Below are 20,333 nucleotides of genomic sequence, written 5' to 3'. Positions count from 1 at the left end.
TTCCCGATCTAATTCCTTTGCCAGGAGGATCCTCATGGGGACAAGCTAGGACTGAAAGTGATCAAAAGCTGTATTTGTTTTTCAAAGATGAAATTGAATTTAAATAAAATGTTAAAGTAATTGCTGCATTTTTGCAGCGAATTAAAACATATGCTGGTTTTAATTAAGCTATCTTTGAATTTGCAAATAATAATCTGACAGTCTTCTGAGTAGCACCTTCTAAAAACATCCCGCTTTAAAAAGTTCTCATCAGCTAAAGAGTTAAAATGTAAATGTTCAGCTGTCCTAAAACCAAGCATGACAAGCCTAGCTGGAAATAAAATTAACATATACAAAACCATCAAAACACCTCCGCCCCATTTAGTTTTTGCGTACGACTAAACTCTGGTCTCTTGTGAACACTTTCTGCAGTACTTTCATTATTTATGAAAGCAGCAATCCATAACCAATCTTCCTCGCATGTCAACCTTGTTCTATGTATGAGCCGAGGCTCTCAGTTTAAAACATTGGCAATTAATTGTACAAACAAAGAAGATGTAAATCTATTACTGCCATCTGACGTTTATAATCAACCCAGCTTTTTATCCACTTTCATTTCTCAAAGTTCAGTCTTAATTCCTTCTTATAACCAAACTTAATTTTCTTCTGATAATAGATAGAGATTCCTTGCTGTATGTTATATTCTGATAGGAACAACCTACTTCATATTCTTGGGGAATGGTTTATTGAAATCATACATTGACAGATATTTACCCTCCAGTTAATTGTAATATCATCGACGATATACAGTCAGCTAAAATAAAAGACATACATACTTCTGCATAATACTAGTCGTTACCTGTCTAAAAATCACTGGACAAATCTAATTTAGGTTGGATCGGCCTCAAAAATTAAAGCTATAGTAGATTTGATTGTCTCCTCTAATTTTGAAGGAATAACAACAAGAATTCAGGAAAATTAAATTTTAAACAAATGACTGTGACATATTTTTAGTTTCTGAGCCACTTCTGCTGAAGTAAATGACAGGTGACTGGGAGCTACCCCACAATAATTCAGCCCCTTAGTGCTCCACCTTATTAAACATGTTCTGAACTCCCACACTGATTACACATCCTGGCTGATTTTCTCTCAACGAAGAGCATTTTATGCTCATCATTTATACCAGTGTTCTATGTTATACTGTGCACAATAAGAGACTTGGGACAGAATGTGAATTGAGACTCAGTTTATATTAATTGAGACTAGATTCTAGATTTAGATTTATTGACACATATACGGAGGTAGTGAAAAGTGTTGTTCTGATTACAATCCAGGCAGATGGCTCCAGACATTAAAACATAGAACATACGATAAATACAAGGGCTGGGATTTCACATTGCCCTTTCCTGAGAAAAAAAAAACTGGGGAAGAATATATTTCTAACTTTAGTAAAGTTAAATGGCAATTTTATTTTCTAGTTGATCTCCTAGTGATGCTCATGGGAGTCTGATGTTATTTACTGGATTTGTACCAGAAACCGTGCCACTTGTCCACGAGAAATCCTGAGTGGCTCCAATCATTTTAATGGGCGGGCTTCATTATTTTGTCACAGGCTAGTTGCCCTTGAGTGTTTTGCCATTAACAGGTGGATCATCAGTGAGGGGGTGGAATTTCCAGCAGGCCCAGCATCACCAAAAGAGAGATAGAGGAGGGACTGGATTTTACCAATAAGGATCAAGTCCTGCTGCTGGGGTGAAAGCAGAATTCAACCTCACTCTAGCAGATAGCGGGATCCTGGGCTGGCATTTTATCAGAGGAAGCCAACTAACAGGCCGTCGCGATGGCTGCTATCCAACTGAGGTTGGCAGCCCTCCTCCCAGAGGTGCCGGCCCAATGCTGACCATGGCAGCATGAAGAAGAGGGCAACTCTATGACAAAACACCCTTGTAGGCATGTAAATTTTTTTGAGGAAGCTGAGACCAGGCAGGCAAGCCCATTTATCAGGATGGGGCCAGTGTGAGTGTTATTCCTGTACCATTACCTTGAGTTACCAAAGGATCCATTCTTGCCCCCTTACTATTTCACGTCTCACTACTGCCCATCAACAACTTCATCTGAAAGCACAACATTAGTTTTCAGATGCACTCTGATGATACCTACTTCTACTCAGCACCATCTCTCTTGATTCTTGCACTGTTGCTAAATTATCAGGCTGTTTATTCTACATCCAGACAAGGCTGAAACCATTGTTTTTGGTCTAAACTCCAAACTCCATCCCCTAACCTCTGACTCCAACCCTCACTGGCAACAGAAATTAAACCAATCTGTTTGCAGCAGATAACATTTGACCCCGAGTTGAGCTCCCGACCTCCTATCCACGCCATCACTAAAACTGCCTATTTCCACCTCGTAACATTGCTCAACTACGATCATCTGCTGCGGATACCCATATTCAGGCCTTTGTTTCCTCTGGACTTGACTATTCCAATATACTCATGGCTGGCCTCCCAAAATTCTGCTCTGCATGTTTAACTCAAAATCCCATTCACCAGTCATCTCAGTTTGCTGACATTGACTCCCTGTTAAGCAGTGTCCTGATTTTAAAGTTTTCATTCTGGTTTTCAAATCCTTCCATGGCATTGTTACCTTCTCCAGCTGCACAACCCTCCAAGATTATCTTGCCTCTCGAGCATCAATGATTGGCACACCTTCACTTCTCAAGCCCTATGCTCTTGAATACCTTCCAGAAACCACTCCATCTCACTTTCCTTCTTTAAAGCACTCTTAAAATGTACCTCATTGACCAAGGTTTTGGTTATCTGACCTAATATCTCCTCACGTGGCTCAGTGTCATATTGTGTTTAATGATGCTCCTGTGAGAGAATCTTGGGACATTTTATTCTTTCAAAAGTGCTACATAAATAGCAGTTGTGATTGTTGTTGGGTTTCACATCACTTATTTTATTACAGCACCAAATAAGTGGAAGCCCATTCTGACCCCCAAAAGCAATTGTTCAGAATACGTTTGTTCACACAAATTGAATACAATGATTGCTTTTTAATGTCAGAGAATATGTGATAAATTTGATTAAGTGATTGACCTTTAACAGACAGTCATGTACTTCAACACAAAATGCTTGAGACCAGTATACCACTGCATTATTAGAGAAGGTGCAATATTTATGCATTTTTATTTGAAACCTTTAGGCTTAAATTTAGATTGTTAGAAGTATTACTTAATATTTATTTATTTTAAAAAATATATTTTTATTCTCCTCCTTTTTCACATTTTCTCTCAAATTTACACCCACCAACAATAAACAAATATGTCAATCCCCATATCAACAACAACAATCCCATCCTCCCACCAAACCCCAAACATTAGCCAGCATGTTCACACAAACAAATGACAAAAAGGAATTAGGGAATCACCCATAGTCACCATTAACACACACAGCCCCCCTCCCCCAACCCTCCCACTCACACACCCCAACCGATGTTATCCAGTTCTTGAAAGTGCATAATGAATAATGCCCATGAATTGTAGAACCCCTCCATCTTTCCCCTCAGTTCAAACTTAACATTCTCAAGAGTCAAGAATTCCAACAGGTCCCCCCCGCCACGCCAGGGAACAGGGTGGAGAAGTTGCTCCCCAACCAATCAGGATCCGCCTTTGGACGATCAACGAGGCGAAGGCTACAACATCTGCCACCACACCCGTTTCCAACCCTGCCTGGTCTGACACTCCGAATATGGCCTCCCGGGGGCCCGGGTCCAGTTTCACATGCACCACTTTAGACATTACCCTAAAAACCTCCTTCCAGTAATCCTTTAGCTTTGGACAGGACCAAAACATATGAACGTGATTAGCGCCCCCCCCCCCCCCACGACATTCACACACATCTTCTACTCTGTCAAAGAATCGGCTCATCCTTGCCCTCGTGAGGTGTGCTCTGTATACCACCTTCAGCTGTATTAGCCCCAACCTCGCGCACGAGGTGGAGCCATTCACTCCCTGGAGCACCTCACACCAGAACCCCTCCTCCATATCCTCTCCCAACTCTTTTTCCCACTTTGCTTTGATCCCTTCCAGTGGTATCTTCTCCTGTTCCAAAATAGCCCCGTAAGCCGCTGACACTACCCCCTTCTCCAGTCCCCCTGTCGTCAGTACCTCCTCCAGCAATGTGGAGGCCGGCTCCACCGGGAAGCTCTGTATCTTCTTTCTGGCAAAATCTCGAACTTGCATGTATCTAAACATTTCCCCTGCTCCAGCCCATACTTCGATTCCAGCTCCTTCAATCCTGCAAACCGACCCCCAAGAAACAAATCTTTTAGTGTCTTAATCGCCGTCTCCTCCCATTTCCAAAAATTTCCATCCCACCTTGCTGGCTCAAATCTGTGGTTCCCCGAATTGGCATTTCCCTTAACCCTGCCCCCAATCCGAACTGTTGGTGAAACTGCCTCCAAATTCTCAATGAAGCTATTATTACCGGACTCCCTGAGTATTTCCCCGGGGCTATTCCCGGGGAGCGGTGCTGTTCCTTGTGTTTTTGATCCCAACCCCCTGCACAAACTGTCCTCCATTCTGACCCAGTGGGAATCAACCCCTCTGACCCAGCTCCGCACCTTCTCCACATTCGCTGCCCAATAGTAACACATCAGGTTTGGAAGACCCAAACCCCCTTATCCCGCCTTCCCCACTGTAGCAGCACCTTTCCAAAGTAATCCTTCCCTCAATATCTCTGAAAAAAGCCTTTGGCAGGAAAATCGGCAGGCATTGAAAAATAAACAGAAATCACGGCAACATGTTCATTTTAACCGCCTGTATCCGACCCGCCAGTGACAGAGGGAGACCAACCCACCTTGCTAGATCAGCTTTCACTCTCCCCAACAAACTAGAAATGTTGTACCTGCGGAGCCCCCCCCCCCTACTCCCAGGCAACCTGCACCCCCAGGTGAAGTATTACTTAATATTAATATGTGATTTACCACAAGCAAGTATTGCAGTAAGCCAATAGAGTGAACATTTCACAGTATAGTAAAAGCTAATTTCCCTGACTACTGCAGCTCCATGGTTGCAGCACTGTTTAATGTGATCAACTTTTCATGAACATCTCATGTTTTTTGTGTTGGAATAGAGGACTTGAAATTTTCTCTCATCTTCTTATCTTAATACAAAATATACTGGGCTATTCATTAGTAGTATAGTAATGCTGATCTGATTTATAAATGCATAAACCTTTTTGATTTCCTTCATCTTTGACATCGTGAGTACTTACAGCTGTCTTCTTCTTCAGCAAAAATTTTGATAACGTAACAGGCATAGACAAACCCAAGAAGCTGGAAAAGAAACAAAATATCCATCACCTACAAATGCAAATATTAGAACAAAATGAAGGTAATGGTTAGGTAGTTAAAAAACTGAAGCACTGAACTCAGTCTTGAATACAAATACAAATCTTAAATTCAGGCATCTGTCTGCAGCGATTCCCTAGACCCCTTGCTAAAGTGGTTCTTCTCCTGGTGGGTTCAGCATATTGCCCTAATCAAAAAGACTTTCTTTAATTAGAAGTTGACAAAGGAATACTAATTTAACAAGCTTATAAGCAGTAAAAATAACGCTAGGTAGGCAGAGACACATGTACCCAAGCCTTTTTGGCTGTGCCACTAAGAATCTCAGAGATGGAGGCAAACTCCCTTCCTCTCCTAGAGAACGCATGTAATTTCGGTAAGATCTCACTGTAACCCCTTCCTTGCATCATTACCCAGATAAAATTACAAACTCACCAAATGGGGAATCACAAATGAGAAGCTATGTTCTGTCACCGTCTGCTGGTACATAGTTTGTGAAAGCAGTACAGGCTGATGTGTTCCGTCCCGAAGCGTGGTACATTGGCAAGACCATGCAGATGCTGCGCCTACGGATGAACGGACATTGCGCGACAATCACCAGGCAGGACGTTCCCTTCCAATCGGGAACACTTCAGCAGTCAAGGACATTCAGCCTCTAATCTTCGAGTAAGCGTTCTCCAGGTTGGCCTTCAGGATGCACGACAACGCAGAATCGCTGAGCAGAAACTGACAGCCAAGTTCTGCACACATGAATACGGCCTCAACCGGGACCTTGGATTCATGTTGCATTACATTTACCCCCCCCACCATTGGCCTGAGTTTGCATAATCGTATCAACTGTCCTGGCTTGAGACAATTCACACCTCTTTAACCTGGAATTATCCATGTCTCCAGTTGCTCCGACTGGACCTGTAAAAACTTAATTACCTACAAAGACTCGCATTCAAAGTATCATCTTACATCATTGACTTTGCCTATATATATGTTTCTGGAACCCACCTCTTCATTCACCTGAGGAAGGAGCTGTGCTCCAAAAGCTAGTGATTCAAAACAAACCTGTTGGAATTTAACCTGGTGTTGTCAGACTTCTTACTGTTCAAAAAGATTGTTCATGGTGCTATTTCCGCATTGGTGGGTAAATCCAAAATGAGTACACTGCAATCTGCCTGCATCAGTAGCTGAAGACATGTCCAATTTAATGTGACCTTGGTAGGCATTCCTCAAGACTTCCACAATACACGCCTAAGGAGTTTACAAAGACTAAATCGTGGACACATCTGTTCTGCAGTGTGTTCAACCTACCCGTAAGTCATTTGTCACTGAACGATAGCTACAACAGTAGAATCAGAATCAAAGCAATGTAAGAAGCAGCAAATAACAAAAAAAATGAAAGTGACATAAATTCACAGAAATCAAAGTGTGTATTTTATGAGCCTAAATTTCCCCATATGGCTGCAGTGTAGACTTGAATGGCTTGAAGTAAGTTTTAGACAGATTTAATTGAAAGTGCACTTTTTGTGTAATTTTATGAGGTTAGCTAATTAGTGTTGCATTAGGTGAGATATTGAGATAAGCAGGGAACACTATTAATAAAAGCATAAGATTTTGCATGTAACAATTAGAATGGAGTGTTACAATAGGGTGACACCATAGAATTATAGGACCATAGAAAAGTTACAGCATAGAAAGAGGCCATTCTGCCCATTATGTCTGCGCCGACCAAATGTTTAAAATGAAAAGAACTAGCCACCCATTCTCGTCCCACCTTCCAGCATCTGGTCTGTAATCTTGTAGATTACAGAACTACAGATGCAGATTGGGTACCTTTTAAATGAGGTGAAGGTTTCTGCCTCCACTGCTAAATGAGGGAGTGAATTTCAGGCACCTGCCACCATGTGGGTGAAGAAGTTTTTTGTCATATCCCCACGACCTCCTGCAGTGAAACAGTGCCTATGGCTCCAGCGTGTTAAGGAACATGGTGGCTGGGTAGTACTAGTGGCTGTGAAGGACACTGTAATTCTTAACGGTTTGAGGCCAACAGCAATGAGGGAAAGAGGGAGAGATGGGGGAGAGCAGACAAAAACACACAATACGAGGAGGTACAAAGGGGAAGGGGGGAGGAAATGAGGCGGAAACCCAGGGGAACCACAGGGAGAAGCATGAAGGAGGGGAAGGGGAGGAGAGGGGGCAGGAAGCCCCTCCACCCGGACCCACAAGGCCTGCACCAAAAACCACAGAAGGTGGAGGGGAAAAAGGAACAAAAAAAAGAGCAGGAGCTCAGTGATAGATCGCCCAGGGCAGAAGCTGGGGATACCAAGGGAGGGCGGAAGTGGGGGGGGGGGGGGGGGGGGGGGGGGGGGGGAGAAGATATAACAAGAAAGATGTATGTAAATAAGAAACTGTATAACTTGGAAACATAAGACACAATACTGTCACTCTATAACATTGAAAATTCCAATAAAAACATTTAAAAAAACTTAGGGACAATTCCTAGTGTAAAGGGCGGGATTCTCCGACCTCCCCAATGGGTCGAAGAAACGCCGGAGGACGGCGTGAATCCCACCCCCGCTGTCCGCCGAATTCTCCAGCATCGGAGATTCGGCGGGGGCGGGACTCGCGCCGGTCGGCGGCCGCTCACAGCGGCCCCCCCCAGTGATTCTCCGGCCCCCGATGGGCCGAAGTTCCGCTGGTTCCATGAGGTCCCGCCGGCATAGATTAGACTAGGTTCCTTACTGGTGGGACATGGCGGAGCGGGCAGGCTCCGGGGTCCGGGGAGGACGCGGGGCGATCTGGCTTCGGGGGTGCCCCCACGGTGGCCTGGCCCGCGATGGGGGCTCACTGATCCGTGGCCTGTGCCGTGGGGGCACTCTTTTTCTACGCGTCGGCCGTGTAGGCCTCCGCAAAGGCCGGCGCGAAGGTGAAACCCCCCCCCCGTGCATGCATGGGGCTGACGTCGGTCCCGTGCATGCGGGACTCGCGCCGGCCGACGGAGTCCCTTCGGCCTCGGCTGGCGTGGTGCCAAAGGCCTTCCACGCCAGCCGGCAGGGCGCAAACCACTCCAGAGCCAGCCTCCGCACCTTTGGGACGGGCCGACGCCGGCGTGGTTCACACCACTCTGTCCCGCCGGGACCCCCCGCCCCGCCGGATACAGGAGAATCCTGCCCAGTCAATCTTCCATGGGTGTGTGAGGTAACTACTTGGTCGCTCATGCAACTGAGTTACTCCACCCCGTTCCCCTCCCCCTCGCCAGCAAAAGGACAACTGATAGTAGCAAGAGAGAGTTTTGCCATTTTAAATGTAGCAGGATTCCCAATAATTAGGAAATTATACATTTTTCCCAAATGAGATGATGTAGACCCTTGCACCAGCGAGTGGCATAATAAAATATCTGACCATCTCTATATTTCAACCATCTACATCAGGGTCCACTTTCCAGGCAGCTGTCATGACAAAAAGAATGTCTTGCATTTATGTAGTGCCTTTCATCCAGAAGACATCTAAAATTGCTTCACAGCTAATCAAGTACTTTTGAACTATAATTGTGATTCATAAAAGACGAGAATAAGGGGTGCATGAGGAGCCGGGTGACTACGCCGAAGTGAGACAGAGACAGAGTGAGTAGAAAATTACGCTCCCATTGTAAGTTTGTGCACAGGGGAAAGAGGTGTGGTATACATAGAAATTATTTTAAATCTAGAACAGAAGCAGTTGCGCAGAAACGGAGTGGCGCACAGACCTCGCCTTTGGAACAGTTTGAAAAAAAAATCGCAACAGTCACATCACAGGAAAACTGCAAGTTCATTGGTTGGTAAGAAACTGCTATCAGGGAATGCCTTAAAGTAGCAGTACATTTAAAAAATATTTTAATTTTAAAGAAGTAACTACTTGGATATGAATAAGAAACACCAGGAATAAGGGGAAGTCAAGGCCAGAAAAGCAAATAGAATAAGTAACCAAAGTAAAATAAAATTAACTATAGGGAAGTAATGTTAACTCATGGCATTGCATCTTGGTCGTGTGGAATGCATGCCCTGTAATATGTGGAAGGCGTGGACACTAATGCTGACCTAGATGACTACATGTGCAGTACATTCTGCCTGCAGTAGCAACAGCTCTGGGTTTTGGAGTTCAAGCGATGGTTGGAGTCACTGTGGTGCATCCGAGAGGTTCAGAGCAACATGGTTAGCACACTCAGAAAGATGTTCACACCACAGGTTAGGAGTATGGAGTCAGAAAGGGGATGGGTGACTGCCAGCTAGATAGTGCAGCAGTTCCCTAGGGTCTCGCTCACTTATCCTTTTTGGACACTTGAGGACACCCGTTGAGGATACCCGTTCGTCAGGGGAGTGCAGTCAGAGCTACGTTTCTGGACCAAGAATGGTGCAGCTGTACAGGGAGGATAAAAACAGGAAGGGCAATAGTGATAGGAGATCCAATACTTAGGAGAATAGACAGGTTTTTCTGCTACCATGGATGTGACTCTAGGATAGTACATTGCCTCCATGGTGCCATGGTCAAGGATGTCACCCAGCGGCTGCGTGACATTCTTCTGGGGAACACAGGAACAAGAGTAGCCCATTCAGTCCTTTGAGTCTGCTCCACCATTCAATATTATCATGGTTAACTGGACCATTCAATGCCTTTTATACACTGTCCACATAACCCTTTATGTTATCGTTAATCAAAAATCTATCAATCTTTACCTTAAACATACTCAATGACTGAGTTTCCACAGCCCCCTGGAGTAGAAAATTCCAAAGATTCAAAACCACCTGTGCAAAGAAATTTCTCCTATCTCAGTCCAAAGTGCCCCCCATGCCCACACCCCCCCCCCACCCAAGTTATTCCTTTAATTATTTTGTAGATTTCAATTAGATCACCTCTGATTCTTCGAACGCTAGAGAATATTGGCCCAGATTGTCCAATCTTTCTTCATTTTAAAAAAAATCTTTAAATTTTCCTCATTTTCAACATTTTCATCGATAAACAACCAAAGAAGTAACAAAAATAAATACAATAACAATCCCCCACACACAAACCGCACCCCGCTCAATACACAGATCAAAACATCCACCCATACGTTCCAGGTAAAAAACAGAAATTAACAGTCAATTGTAAACAGTGTAATCAAAGACAACAATAATGCCTACCGTGCCCCACTTCCCTCCCCAAATGTTCAATGGCAACCTATTCTCGGAATTGCGTAATAAACAGTTGCCATGAATTGTGAAACCCTTCTTTCATCCCCTTCAGCTGAAACATCACCTTCTTGAGAGTCAAAAGAAAATTCGAGCGGGGCCCCCCCACCGCCAAGCAGTGTCACAGGATGGAGAGGCTGACCTCCGCCCCAACAGGACCCGCCTCCATGCAATCAGCGAGGCGAAGGCTAAAACATCTGCCCCCGCACCTGCCTGCTGCCTGAGCCAGTCCGACAGCCCGAAAATGGCTTCTCAGAGCTCCCGTCCTAATTCACTTGCACTAACCCCGAGATAACCTAATCTTTCTTTATAAGACAGTCTCGCCATCCCTGGAAGAAGTCGGATGAATCTTTGTTGCACTCCCGCTGTGTCAATAATATCCATTTGGAGGTACGGAGAAACTACACACAGTACCCAGGTACACTCTAATCAGGTTTCTATACAATTGAAGCAAAACCTCACTATTCGTGTACTCAAATCTTCTTGTTATAACAGCGAACAGTCAATTACCCTTCCTAATAGCTTGCTGCACCTGTATGTTAGCCTTCAGTGACTTCATAGTACAGAAGGAGGTCATTCAACCCATCGATTCTTCCCCGACATGTGGACCTCCAGTGGCGCAATGTAAGGGGAAGACATGGCTCCTGGTGGAGAACTGTGATCTTTTTGCCCTTTTACTTGGTGCCACGGGTCGTTTACTTCTTGGAAACTCATGTAAGTTATCGGGGTAGAGTTCTCTCTTTGTTGAGATGCTCAGAAGAAACAAAGCCAAGAAAGTTTTCAGCAGAAACTCGTCGAGGGCGTCTGAAGCCTGTCAGGGCACAAGATGGCAGAATTGGCTTCTTTCTCTCTGTCCATCCACTAACGGCCGAGACTCTCACTAGACTGGGCCAATTACTCACTTCGATCGAAGCCTTGTTCTGATAACCCACCTCCTGCAGTGATCGTTAGATTTCACAGTTTTAGAAAAAGAGAGGATTCTTAGATGGCCAAGGGAGCATCTTCAAGTGGGAAGGTCACTCCATTAGGCTCTGGAGTGCGGAGTTAGTGAAAAAAAGAGCCCCGTTTAATGGAATGAAAGCTACCCTGTATAAGAGTGGAGTCAGGTTCGGGATGGCCTATCCAGCTCACCTTAGAGTCACTTTTGAGGAAAAAGACTATTTTACTGACATGCTGGGAGATGGGGACTCTTTTGTTAAAAGGCACAAGTTGTGCTCTGTGTAATCTGGTTTATGGCTCGGACTGACATGTAATTTTGTCTGCATTTCTTGTTCTTGGTGGGGTTGTGTTCTTATTGCCTTTGATTAGATTTGAGGTTCTCTACAACTTGTTTTTTTTACATTAATATATTGTTTTCTTTCTCTTTTCAACGTTGTTTGATGCAACATTTAGTCGCTGTTGGGGCGTTGCAAGTTAAATTCGGTTTTGTTACTTTTGTAAAGTAACTTTTCTCCAGTTAGTAGTCTCCCTGCTAACTAGTGAACGGGAGTGGTTTTGGAGGGCTCTCTGCACTCATTGTAATAGTTTTTTTTAGAAAATGAGCTTAGAATTTTTGTTTTGCTTGGCTCTGTTAAATGTCGGTTTTAAAATAAATTTAGAGCGCCCAATTCATTTTTTTTCAATTAAGGGGCAATTTAGTGTGACCAATTTACCTACCCAATCTACCTACCCTGCACATCTTTGGGTTGTGGGGGTGAAACCCATGCAGACCTGGGGAGAATGTGCAAACTTCAAATGTAGGTTTTAGTATTAGGATAAGTCTTTGTTTCCATGCTTTTATTTGCTTTTGGGTGTGGTTACATTCAATGGTTATGGTGTTTTTGGGGTGGGTGGGGGCAGTCTGCTGATAGTATCTGTTGGTTTTCCTTTGTCCAGTTTTCTGATTTGGCTTGGTGGCCATCTTGGGTAGATCTTGGGTGGATCTTTTTGCTTTATTTTTTCTGTGCCTATTGGTTGATCTCTCTTATTGGGAATGGCTGACTTTTCTTTTCTTATTTCTTTCTTCGCTCATTGGGTGTGGGATTCGCTGGCTGGGTCAGCATTTGCTGCCATCCCCTGAGGGAATTTAAGAGTCAACCACATTGCTGTAGGTCGGGAGTCATATGTAGGACGGACCAGATAAGGATGAGATATCCTTCCCTAAAGGACATTAGTGAACCAATGTTTTTTTGCAACAATCAACCCATGGTTTCATGGTCGTTATTAGACTTTTAGTTCCAGATTTTTATTGAATTCAAATTCTACCATCTGCCCTGGTGGGATTGCAACCCATTATCCTGGGTCTCTGGATTACTAATCTAGTGACAATACCACTCCGCCACTGCCTCCTCAGGATTAAGGGGTGGTTGGAGATCGCTAATCCGTTTGGTAACCCAGAATGTTAGAGGCTTGAATGGCCCAGAAAAAGGTTGAGGGCATTTTCCCATTTTAAGAGTTTAAACTCCAATGTTGTTTTATTGTAGGAGACCCACTTGCGTATTAATGGTCAGACCAGGCTGTGCGGGGGGGGGGGGGGGGGGGGGGGTGGTTGGACAGAGTTTTCATTCCGGTTTTGATGGTAGGGCCATTAATTAATAAAAGAGTTCACTTTTCCTCTTCTCAGATTATAGCCGGCCCATTGGCCGATATGTAATTGTTTGTGACTGTCAAACACCCTGTTAATCATAGTCAACGTTTATGCCTGCAACTGGGATGTTACGAATTATATTAACTCCCTGTTAGCCTCCCTCCCAACTTTGACTCACATGACATCAGCTTATTTTAGGTGGTGCCCTGAACTGTGTTTTTGATCCTATATTGGACCATTCCAAATGTAAAGCTCTTGTTCCATCTGGGATGGCTGGGGGTTTGTCTGCTTTCATGACTCAGATGAGGTGGGGGAGGATTGGTGTGGAGGTGGGGGGGGGTTGTACTCGAACGATAAGAGACGTTTCCCCCCCCCCCCCCCCCCCCCCACATGTCCACCATCCATATTCCAATATTGATTTTTTTTTGTTTTGGATAAGATTCTCCTCCCTTTGGTGGCAGCAACTGAATACTCAGTAATTGTTATTTTGGACCGTGCTCCGCACTGGAGATTAAATACTACATTGTTGGATGATTTGTGAGCGTATCCACCTCCATAACGACTTTATAAAATGTAATAGATCCAATTCTATCTCCCCTTCCATGCTGCGGGAGGCTCTTAAGGCAGTCTTTGTGGGGGGCGGGGGGGGGGGGGGGGGGGGGGCGGTGAGAATTATCTCTTACAGAGCACATATGTTGAAGACAATAAAGTTGGAACAGCAGAGGCTGGTGGATTCCACTCTGGAAGTGGATCACCAGTATTTGCTTGATCCTACTCCAGAGCTATTAGCAAAAAGGGGAACATTCCAGACCCAGTTCAAGCTGCTGAATACTAGCAGGGTGGAAGGGCAGCTATGACGCTCCAGGGGCACTTTTTATGAGTACAGTAATAGGCCACTTGTCTTCTGGCACACCAACTCAATCGGCTTCCTTTGAGATCCCGCAGATACTCAATCCGGACGGCAACCTCATTTCCGTCTCTTCCCAGGCCGATGCGGCTTTTAAATCTTTTTATCGCGATCTTTATGGATCAGAGTTCCCCCTGTCCGACTTCCTGGGCAGTCTACCCATCACAACTGTCGAGGTGGATAAGAGCTGTGAGTTGGAGACTCCATTATGCCTCGATGAGATTTTAAAATGTATTGGGCTGGTGCTGTCTGGCATGGTTTTCCGACTGAATTTTATAAGACGTTCTCGGAGCAACGTGTATCTTTATTATTGGACATTTTCAATAATTCCCTATCCTGGGGTCATTGCCTCCGAACATTACTCATGCTTCTATTTCCTTGCTCCGTAAGAGGGACAAGGATCTGACAGAGTGTGGTTTGTACAGTCCTATCTCGATGGGCTGAATGGTCTCCTTCTGCACTGTAAATTCTATGACTCTATGACTCGATGAAAAGAGAGTACATAAGAGGGAAAACATAAAATACACAATGTAAATACATAGACACAGACATTGGGTGAAGCATACAGGAGTGTAGTACTACTCAGTAGAGAAGATATGTGAAGAGATTAGATCAGTCCATAAGTCCATCAGAGGGTCGTGTAGTATTTTTGAATGCGGCATCAAGCTGCTTCCTAAGGTGCTGGTACTCTGGTTGGAGCCCTGCCTCCCAAATATAAGTATACCCGATGTCCCATCAAACAGGCTTTGTGAAAGGCTGACAATTGTCAGCCAACGAATGTTGCCTTTTCAGTGTTTCCTACTCTCCAGTACCCGAACCTGAGGTCATAGTATCTCTTGATTCTGAAAGTGGCAGCATGTATTTGAGATTCTTGAGAGATTTGGATCTGGTCATAAATTTGATTCCTGGATTCATCATGTTATATAATGCCCCTTTGCCAGTATTCATACGAACACTTTCTACTCTGATTATTTTCCCTTGAATAGGAGCTCTAGGCAGGGCTTCTCACCTTCTCCACTGTTGGCCGCCCTGGCAATAGAGCCTCTCTCTGCAGCAGTAAGATCCTCGAGTCAGTGGAAGGGCATTAGTCGAGATGGGGCATCGGGAGCCTTTCTAGTAGGATGACCTACCTCTTCATATTAGACCCAACTCCCTCCATCGTCAGTATAAATAGGCTGCTCAACAACTTCGGCTCCTTCTCTGGCGATAAATTTAATTTAGGCAAGAGTGAATGTTTCCCGGTTAACCCCCCCTTGAGGAGTAAGCCAAATTGGGAACGGTACCTTTTCGCCTTTCTAATACAAGCTTTCACTATCTGGACATTCGGGTGGCCCACACTGTGCCTCACTTCAAAAGTTGAATTCAAAAGCCTGATTACTAGTGTCAACAAACAGCCTGGCATGGCAACTGCTCGGCCTTAGACCTTAAGAAACTACAGAGTCGTCAACATCGCCCAATGCGTCACACAATCCTGCCCCCATTCATTGACTCTGTCTACACCTTCCGCTTTCTTGGGAAAGTGGGCAACATAATCGAACATAATCTCCCACCCAGCTTACTCACTCTTCCAACTTCTTCCAATGGGCAAGAGATACAAAAGTCTGAGAACACGCACTTAGATTCAAAAGCAGCTTCTTCCCCACTGTTACTAGACTTCTAAACAACCCTCTTATGGACTGATGGACTTATGGACTGATCTAATCTCTTCACACATCTTCTTTACTCAGTAGTACTACACTCCTGTATGCTTCACCCAATGTCTGTGTCTATGTATTTACATTGTGTATTTTATGTTTGCCCTCTTATGTATTCTCTTTTCATAGAATCATAGAGTCATAGAATTTACAGTGCAGAAGGAGGCCATTCGGCCCATCGAGTCTGCACCGGCTCTTTGAAAGAGCACCCTACCCAAGCTCACATCTCCACCCTATCCCCATATCCCAGTAACCCGACCCAACACTAAGAGCAGTTTTGGACACTAAGGGCAATTTAGCACGACCAATCCACCTAACCTGCACATCTTTGGATTATGGGAGGAAACCGGAGCACCCGGAGGAAACCCATGCACACACGGGGAGAACGTGCAGACTCCGCATAGACAGTGAACCAAGCTGGGAATTGAACCTGGGACCCTGGAGCTGTGAAGCAATTGTGCTAACCACCATGCTACCGTGCTAACTTTCATGTACGGAATGATCTGTTTGAACTGCACGCAGGACAAAAACTTTTCACTGTACCTCAGTACACGTGACAATAAACCAATCCAATCCAAAACGGATTTGCAGAGGTGGAATAACTTCCTCTATCTTTGGTGGGTAGGATTCAAACTATTAAAATGAAAGTGCTCTTGAGGTTTTTATTTTTATTTCAATGTCTTCTCATTTTGCTACTCAAATACTTTTACCAATGTTGACAAACTGATATCTTTTATTTGGGCGGGTAAGCATCCCAGAATTCATAGCGTTCTTCCGCTCCATTGGGATAGATGGAGTCGGGGGAGGGGGGTGGTGGTGCTTTCCTTCCCCAGTTTATTGTTTTATTACTGAGCTGCTAACATCCAAACAATTTTGCTGTATCAGTGACCCCGATTCTACTTGGGGACAAAGGGGAGGCTCACTCCTGCACTACTTCTACTCTCCCAGCCATAGTCACTGCACCATTTCCCTTTTCTCCTGCTAGATTTTCCTCAAACCCAGTGGTGGTCTGCTCTCTTAGGATTTGGAAACACTCCAGACAGCACTTTAAGCTCCCTTTCCTGTCTTCGTTAGCCCCTATTTGTAACAATCATCTTTTCCTACCTTCTTGTTTGAGCCCAACATTCAAATCGTGGAAGGTGAAGAGTCTGGAGAATTTTAGGAACCTGTTCATTGAGTGGAGGTTTAACAGATTTAGGGAATTAACTGAAATTTCAGTTATCCAATGCCAGCCATTTTCAGTATTTTCAAGTTCACAATTTCTCACATACCGCTTTTCCTTCCTCTCCTTTCTTCCTTGCTGAAGAGGATTCTATCTAGCTTAGCCTGGCAAGGGGTCTATATGGCCATTGGAGCCTGAGGGCAAAGTGGGAAAATGTGTTAGGCCTGATATGTACTAGTGAGACTTGGAGTGAATTCCTTTACAGGGTCAATTCCATTTCCTCATGTGTTCGACTGAGCATAATTCAGTTTGAGGTGTTACATCGGCCACACTTGACTAGGGCAAGGATGAGTGGGTTTTTCACAAATGTTGAGGATAGGGATGACCGCTGTAATCTTGGCCCAGTTAGTCACACACAAACTTTTAGATCCTACCCCAAACTCGTAGACTTTTGGGCTTCCTTCTTTAGTACTATTTCAGAGATACTCCATGTGGATTTAGACCCATGTCTGCTGGTGACCATAATTGGGGTGTGGGATTCGCCCGTGATTCAGTCAATGGTAGAGGCAGATGTTGCTGTCTTTGCCCTACTGATAGCCTGTCCAGTGGCTCTGCTTAGTTGGGTGACTCTTAATGTCATTCCTACACTTTAAGAAACTCAAATTCAGCATCAGGGGCTGGTACAGAGGTTTGATCTAAGATGGCAACCTTTTATTTCCTTTTTTACGGATCTAGTCACTGTCAGCTGTTAGGGGGTTTGGTTAGTTTTAGTATTTAAGTTAATTATGTGTTGAGTCTTTTATTACTTTCATCAACTCTACTTTGTTAATTTTATTAGTGACATCCTCAAAAAAACCTCAAACAAGTTAATCAAACATAGGGCGGGATTCTCCATTTTGCAGGCAGCCTGGGGGGTTCCCGGGGGCGTGGGGCTGCCCACAATGGGAAAACCCATTGACCGACCGGCGTAATGGAGAATCATGCCGGCGGGTTGAGGCAGAAATGTGGCGCGGCGGGGCGGAGAATCCCGCCGATGATGTCCCATTTGTAAATCCATGCTGACTGTGCCCAGTGTCCATTTATCACATCATTTATAAATCGATTACAGTATTTTCCCTACTACTGATACAAGGCTAATATATCTTTAGTTTTCTCTCTTAATGTCTCGGGGCTGGTTTAGCTCACTGGGCTAAATCGCTAGCTTTTAAAGCAGACCAAGCACGCCAGCAGCACGGTTCGATTCCCGTACCAGCCTCCCCGGACAGGTGCCGGAATGTGGCGACTAGGGGCTTTTCACAGTGTGGTGATATGATTTGCATAGCTGTCTGCCATTGGGGCAGAACACCGGCTTACCATTGGCCCTGGTCGGTCATGTGCCTCTCGACCGATTGGTTGAGACCAGTCATGTGACAGCTCTCCGATTGGTCGAGAGGCTGAGTTAACCATGCCTCCTTACCGAGGTATAAATAGTCGAAACGCCCGGCGGTCGTCCATTTTATTGTATTGACAACCGCTTATCTTTTGTATAGCAACTCGTCTCTCGTGCAATTGATGGCTCATCACACAGTAACTTCATTGAAGCCTACTCGTGACAACAAAGCGATCTTCTTCTTCTCCCACCCTTTTTAATTAGTGGGGTGATATTTGCTACCTCCTAATCTTCAGTAACTGTTCTGGAAACTATATAATTTTGGAAGGTGATCACTATATGTCGTCACTATCTCTATGGCAACATCTTCCAACACACTGGGATCCATAATATCAGGTCCCAGGGACTTATCAACTTTCAGTCCCCTTAATTTCTCCAAAATAATACAACTTTCCTAATTATACTAATTTCCTTCAACACCACATAATTCCTAGTCCCTTGGATCTCTACATCTGGGAGATTTCCTGTATCTTCTGAAGTGAAAACAAAGACTCCAGGATGATGTGTTGCCTCCCTGATGCAAGGGTCAAGGATGTTTCGGAGCGCCTGCAGGGCATTTTGGAGGGGGAGGGTGAACAGGCAGTTATTGCGGTGCATATAGGCACCAACATTACAGGTAAAAAATGGGACGAGGTCCTACAAGCTGAATTTAGGGAGTTAGAAATTAAACTAAAAAGCAGGACTTCAAAGATAGTAATCTCAGGATTGCTACCAGTGCTACATGCTAGTTAGAGTAGGAATGGCATGACAGCTAAGGTGACTACATGGCTTGAGGGACAGTGTAAGAGGGAGGGATTCAAATTCCTGGGATATTGAAACCGGTTCTAGGGGAGATGGGACCAGTACAAATCGGATGGCCTGCACCTGGGCAGGACCAGAACCAGTGTCCCAGGTGGAGTGTTTACTTGTGCTGTTGGGGAGGGTTGGAATGTGACGGGGGATGGAAACCGATACAGGAAGTTGAAGTTGGGGACAGAAACAAAAGGCAGTAAAGGGAAATGTGGAAGGCAGAGAAACCAAAGACAAAAATCAAAAAGGGCCATATTACATCATAATTCTAAAAGGGCTATAAATATTGGACACATTGGTGATCATTTTCAAGCATTCTATAGACTCTGGAAGAGTTCCAATGGATTGGAGGGTAGTGAATGTAACCCTACTTTTAAAAAAGGAGGGAGAGAGATAACGGTGAATTATAGACCGGTGAGCCTGACATCGGTGGTGGGGAAAATGTTGGAGTCAATTATTAAGGATGAAATAACTGAGAATTTGGAAAGCGGGATCAGGATCGGTCCAAGTCAGCATCGATTCACTAAAGGGAAATCATGCTTGACAAATCTTCTGGAATATTTTGAGGCTGTGACCAGTAGAGTGGTCAAGGATGAACCAGTGGATGTTGTGTATCTGGACTTTCAAAAGGCTTTTGACAAGGTCCCAAACAAGAGATTATTGATCAAAATTAAAGCTCATGATTTTGGGGGTAATGTATTGATGTGTATAGCGAACTTGTTGGCAGACAAGAAGCAGAGAGTGTGAATAAACGGGTCCTTTTCAGAATGGCAGGCAGTTTGGCACTGCAGGGTTCAGTGCTGGGACCCCAGCTGTTCACAATATACATGAATGATTTGGCTGAAGGAATTGTATGCAGTATCTCCAAATTTGCAAATGACACTAAGCATGCTGTGAGGAGGCTGCAAAGAAGTTACAGGGTTATTTGGGACAGGGTAGCTGAGTGGGCAAATACAATACACTGTGGATAAATGTGAGGTTATCCACTTTGGTGGCAAAAACAGGAAAGTAGATTATTATCTGAATGGTGGAAGTTTAGGAAAAGGGGAAGTGCAACAAGACCTGGATGTCATGGTGGAACAGTCGCTGAAGATTGGCATGCAGGTACAGCAGGCAAAGCTAATGGCATGCAGGCCTTCATAGCAAGAGGATTTGAGTATAGGAGTTGGGATGTCTTGCTGCATTTATACAAGTCCTTGGTGAGGCTATACCTTGTTGTGTGCAGTTTTGGTCTCCTAGTTTGAAGAAGGACATTCT

General features: G+C 44.5%; 1 protein-coding gene across 1 annotated transcript in view; it reads right to left on the bottom strand.

The window, feature by feature from the left end:
• Nucleotides 1–20,333, bottom strand: part of nkain2 (sodium/potassium transporting ATPase interacting 2) — a 651,746-nt gene that overhangs the window by 44,263 nt on the left and 587,150 nt on the right. The window contains exon 5 of the mRNA XM_038799726.1: nt 5,259–5,319. Coding sequence (XP_038655654.1) covers nt 5,259–5,319 — 61 coding nt within the window. The remainder of the gene's footprint in view (nt 1–5,258; nt 5,320–20,333) is intronic.

Source organism: Scyliorhinus canicula, chromosome 6, assembly GCF_902713615.1.
Source record: "Scyliorhinus canicula chromosome 6, sScyCan1.1, whole genome shotgun sequence".
In the NCBI taxonomy this organism is placed as follows: domain Eukaryota; kingdom Metazoa; phylum Chordata; class Chondrichthyes; order Carcharhiniformes; family Scyliorhinidae; genus Scyliorhinus; species Scyliorhinus canicula.
Note: the sequence above shows the minus strand (reverse complement) of the source record. Positions and strands in the feature narration are given on the sequence as shown.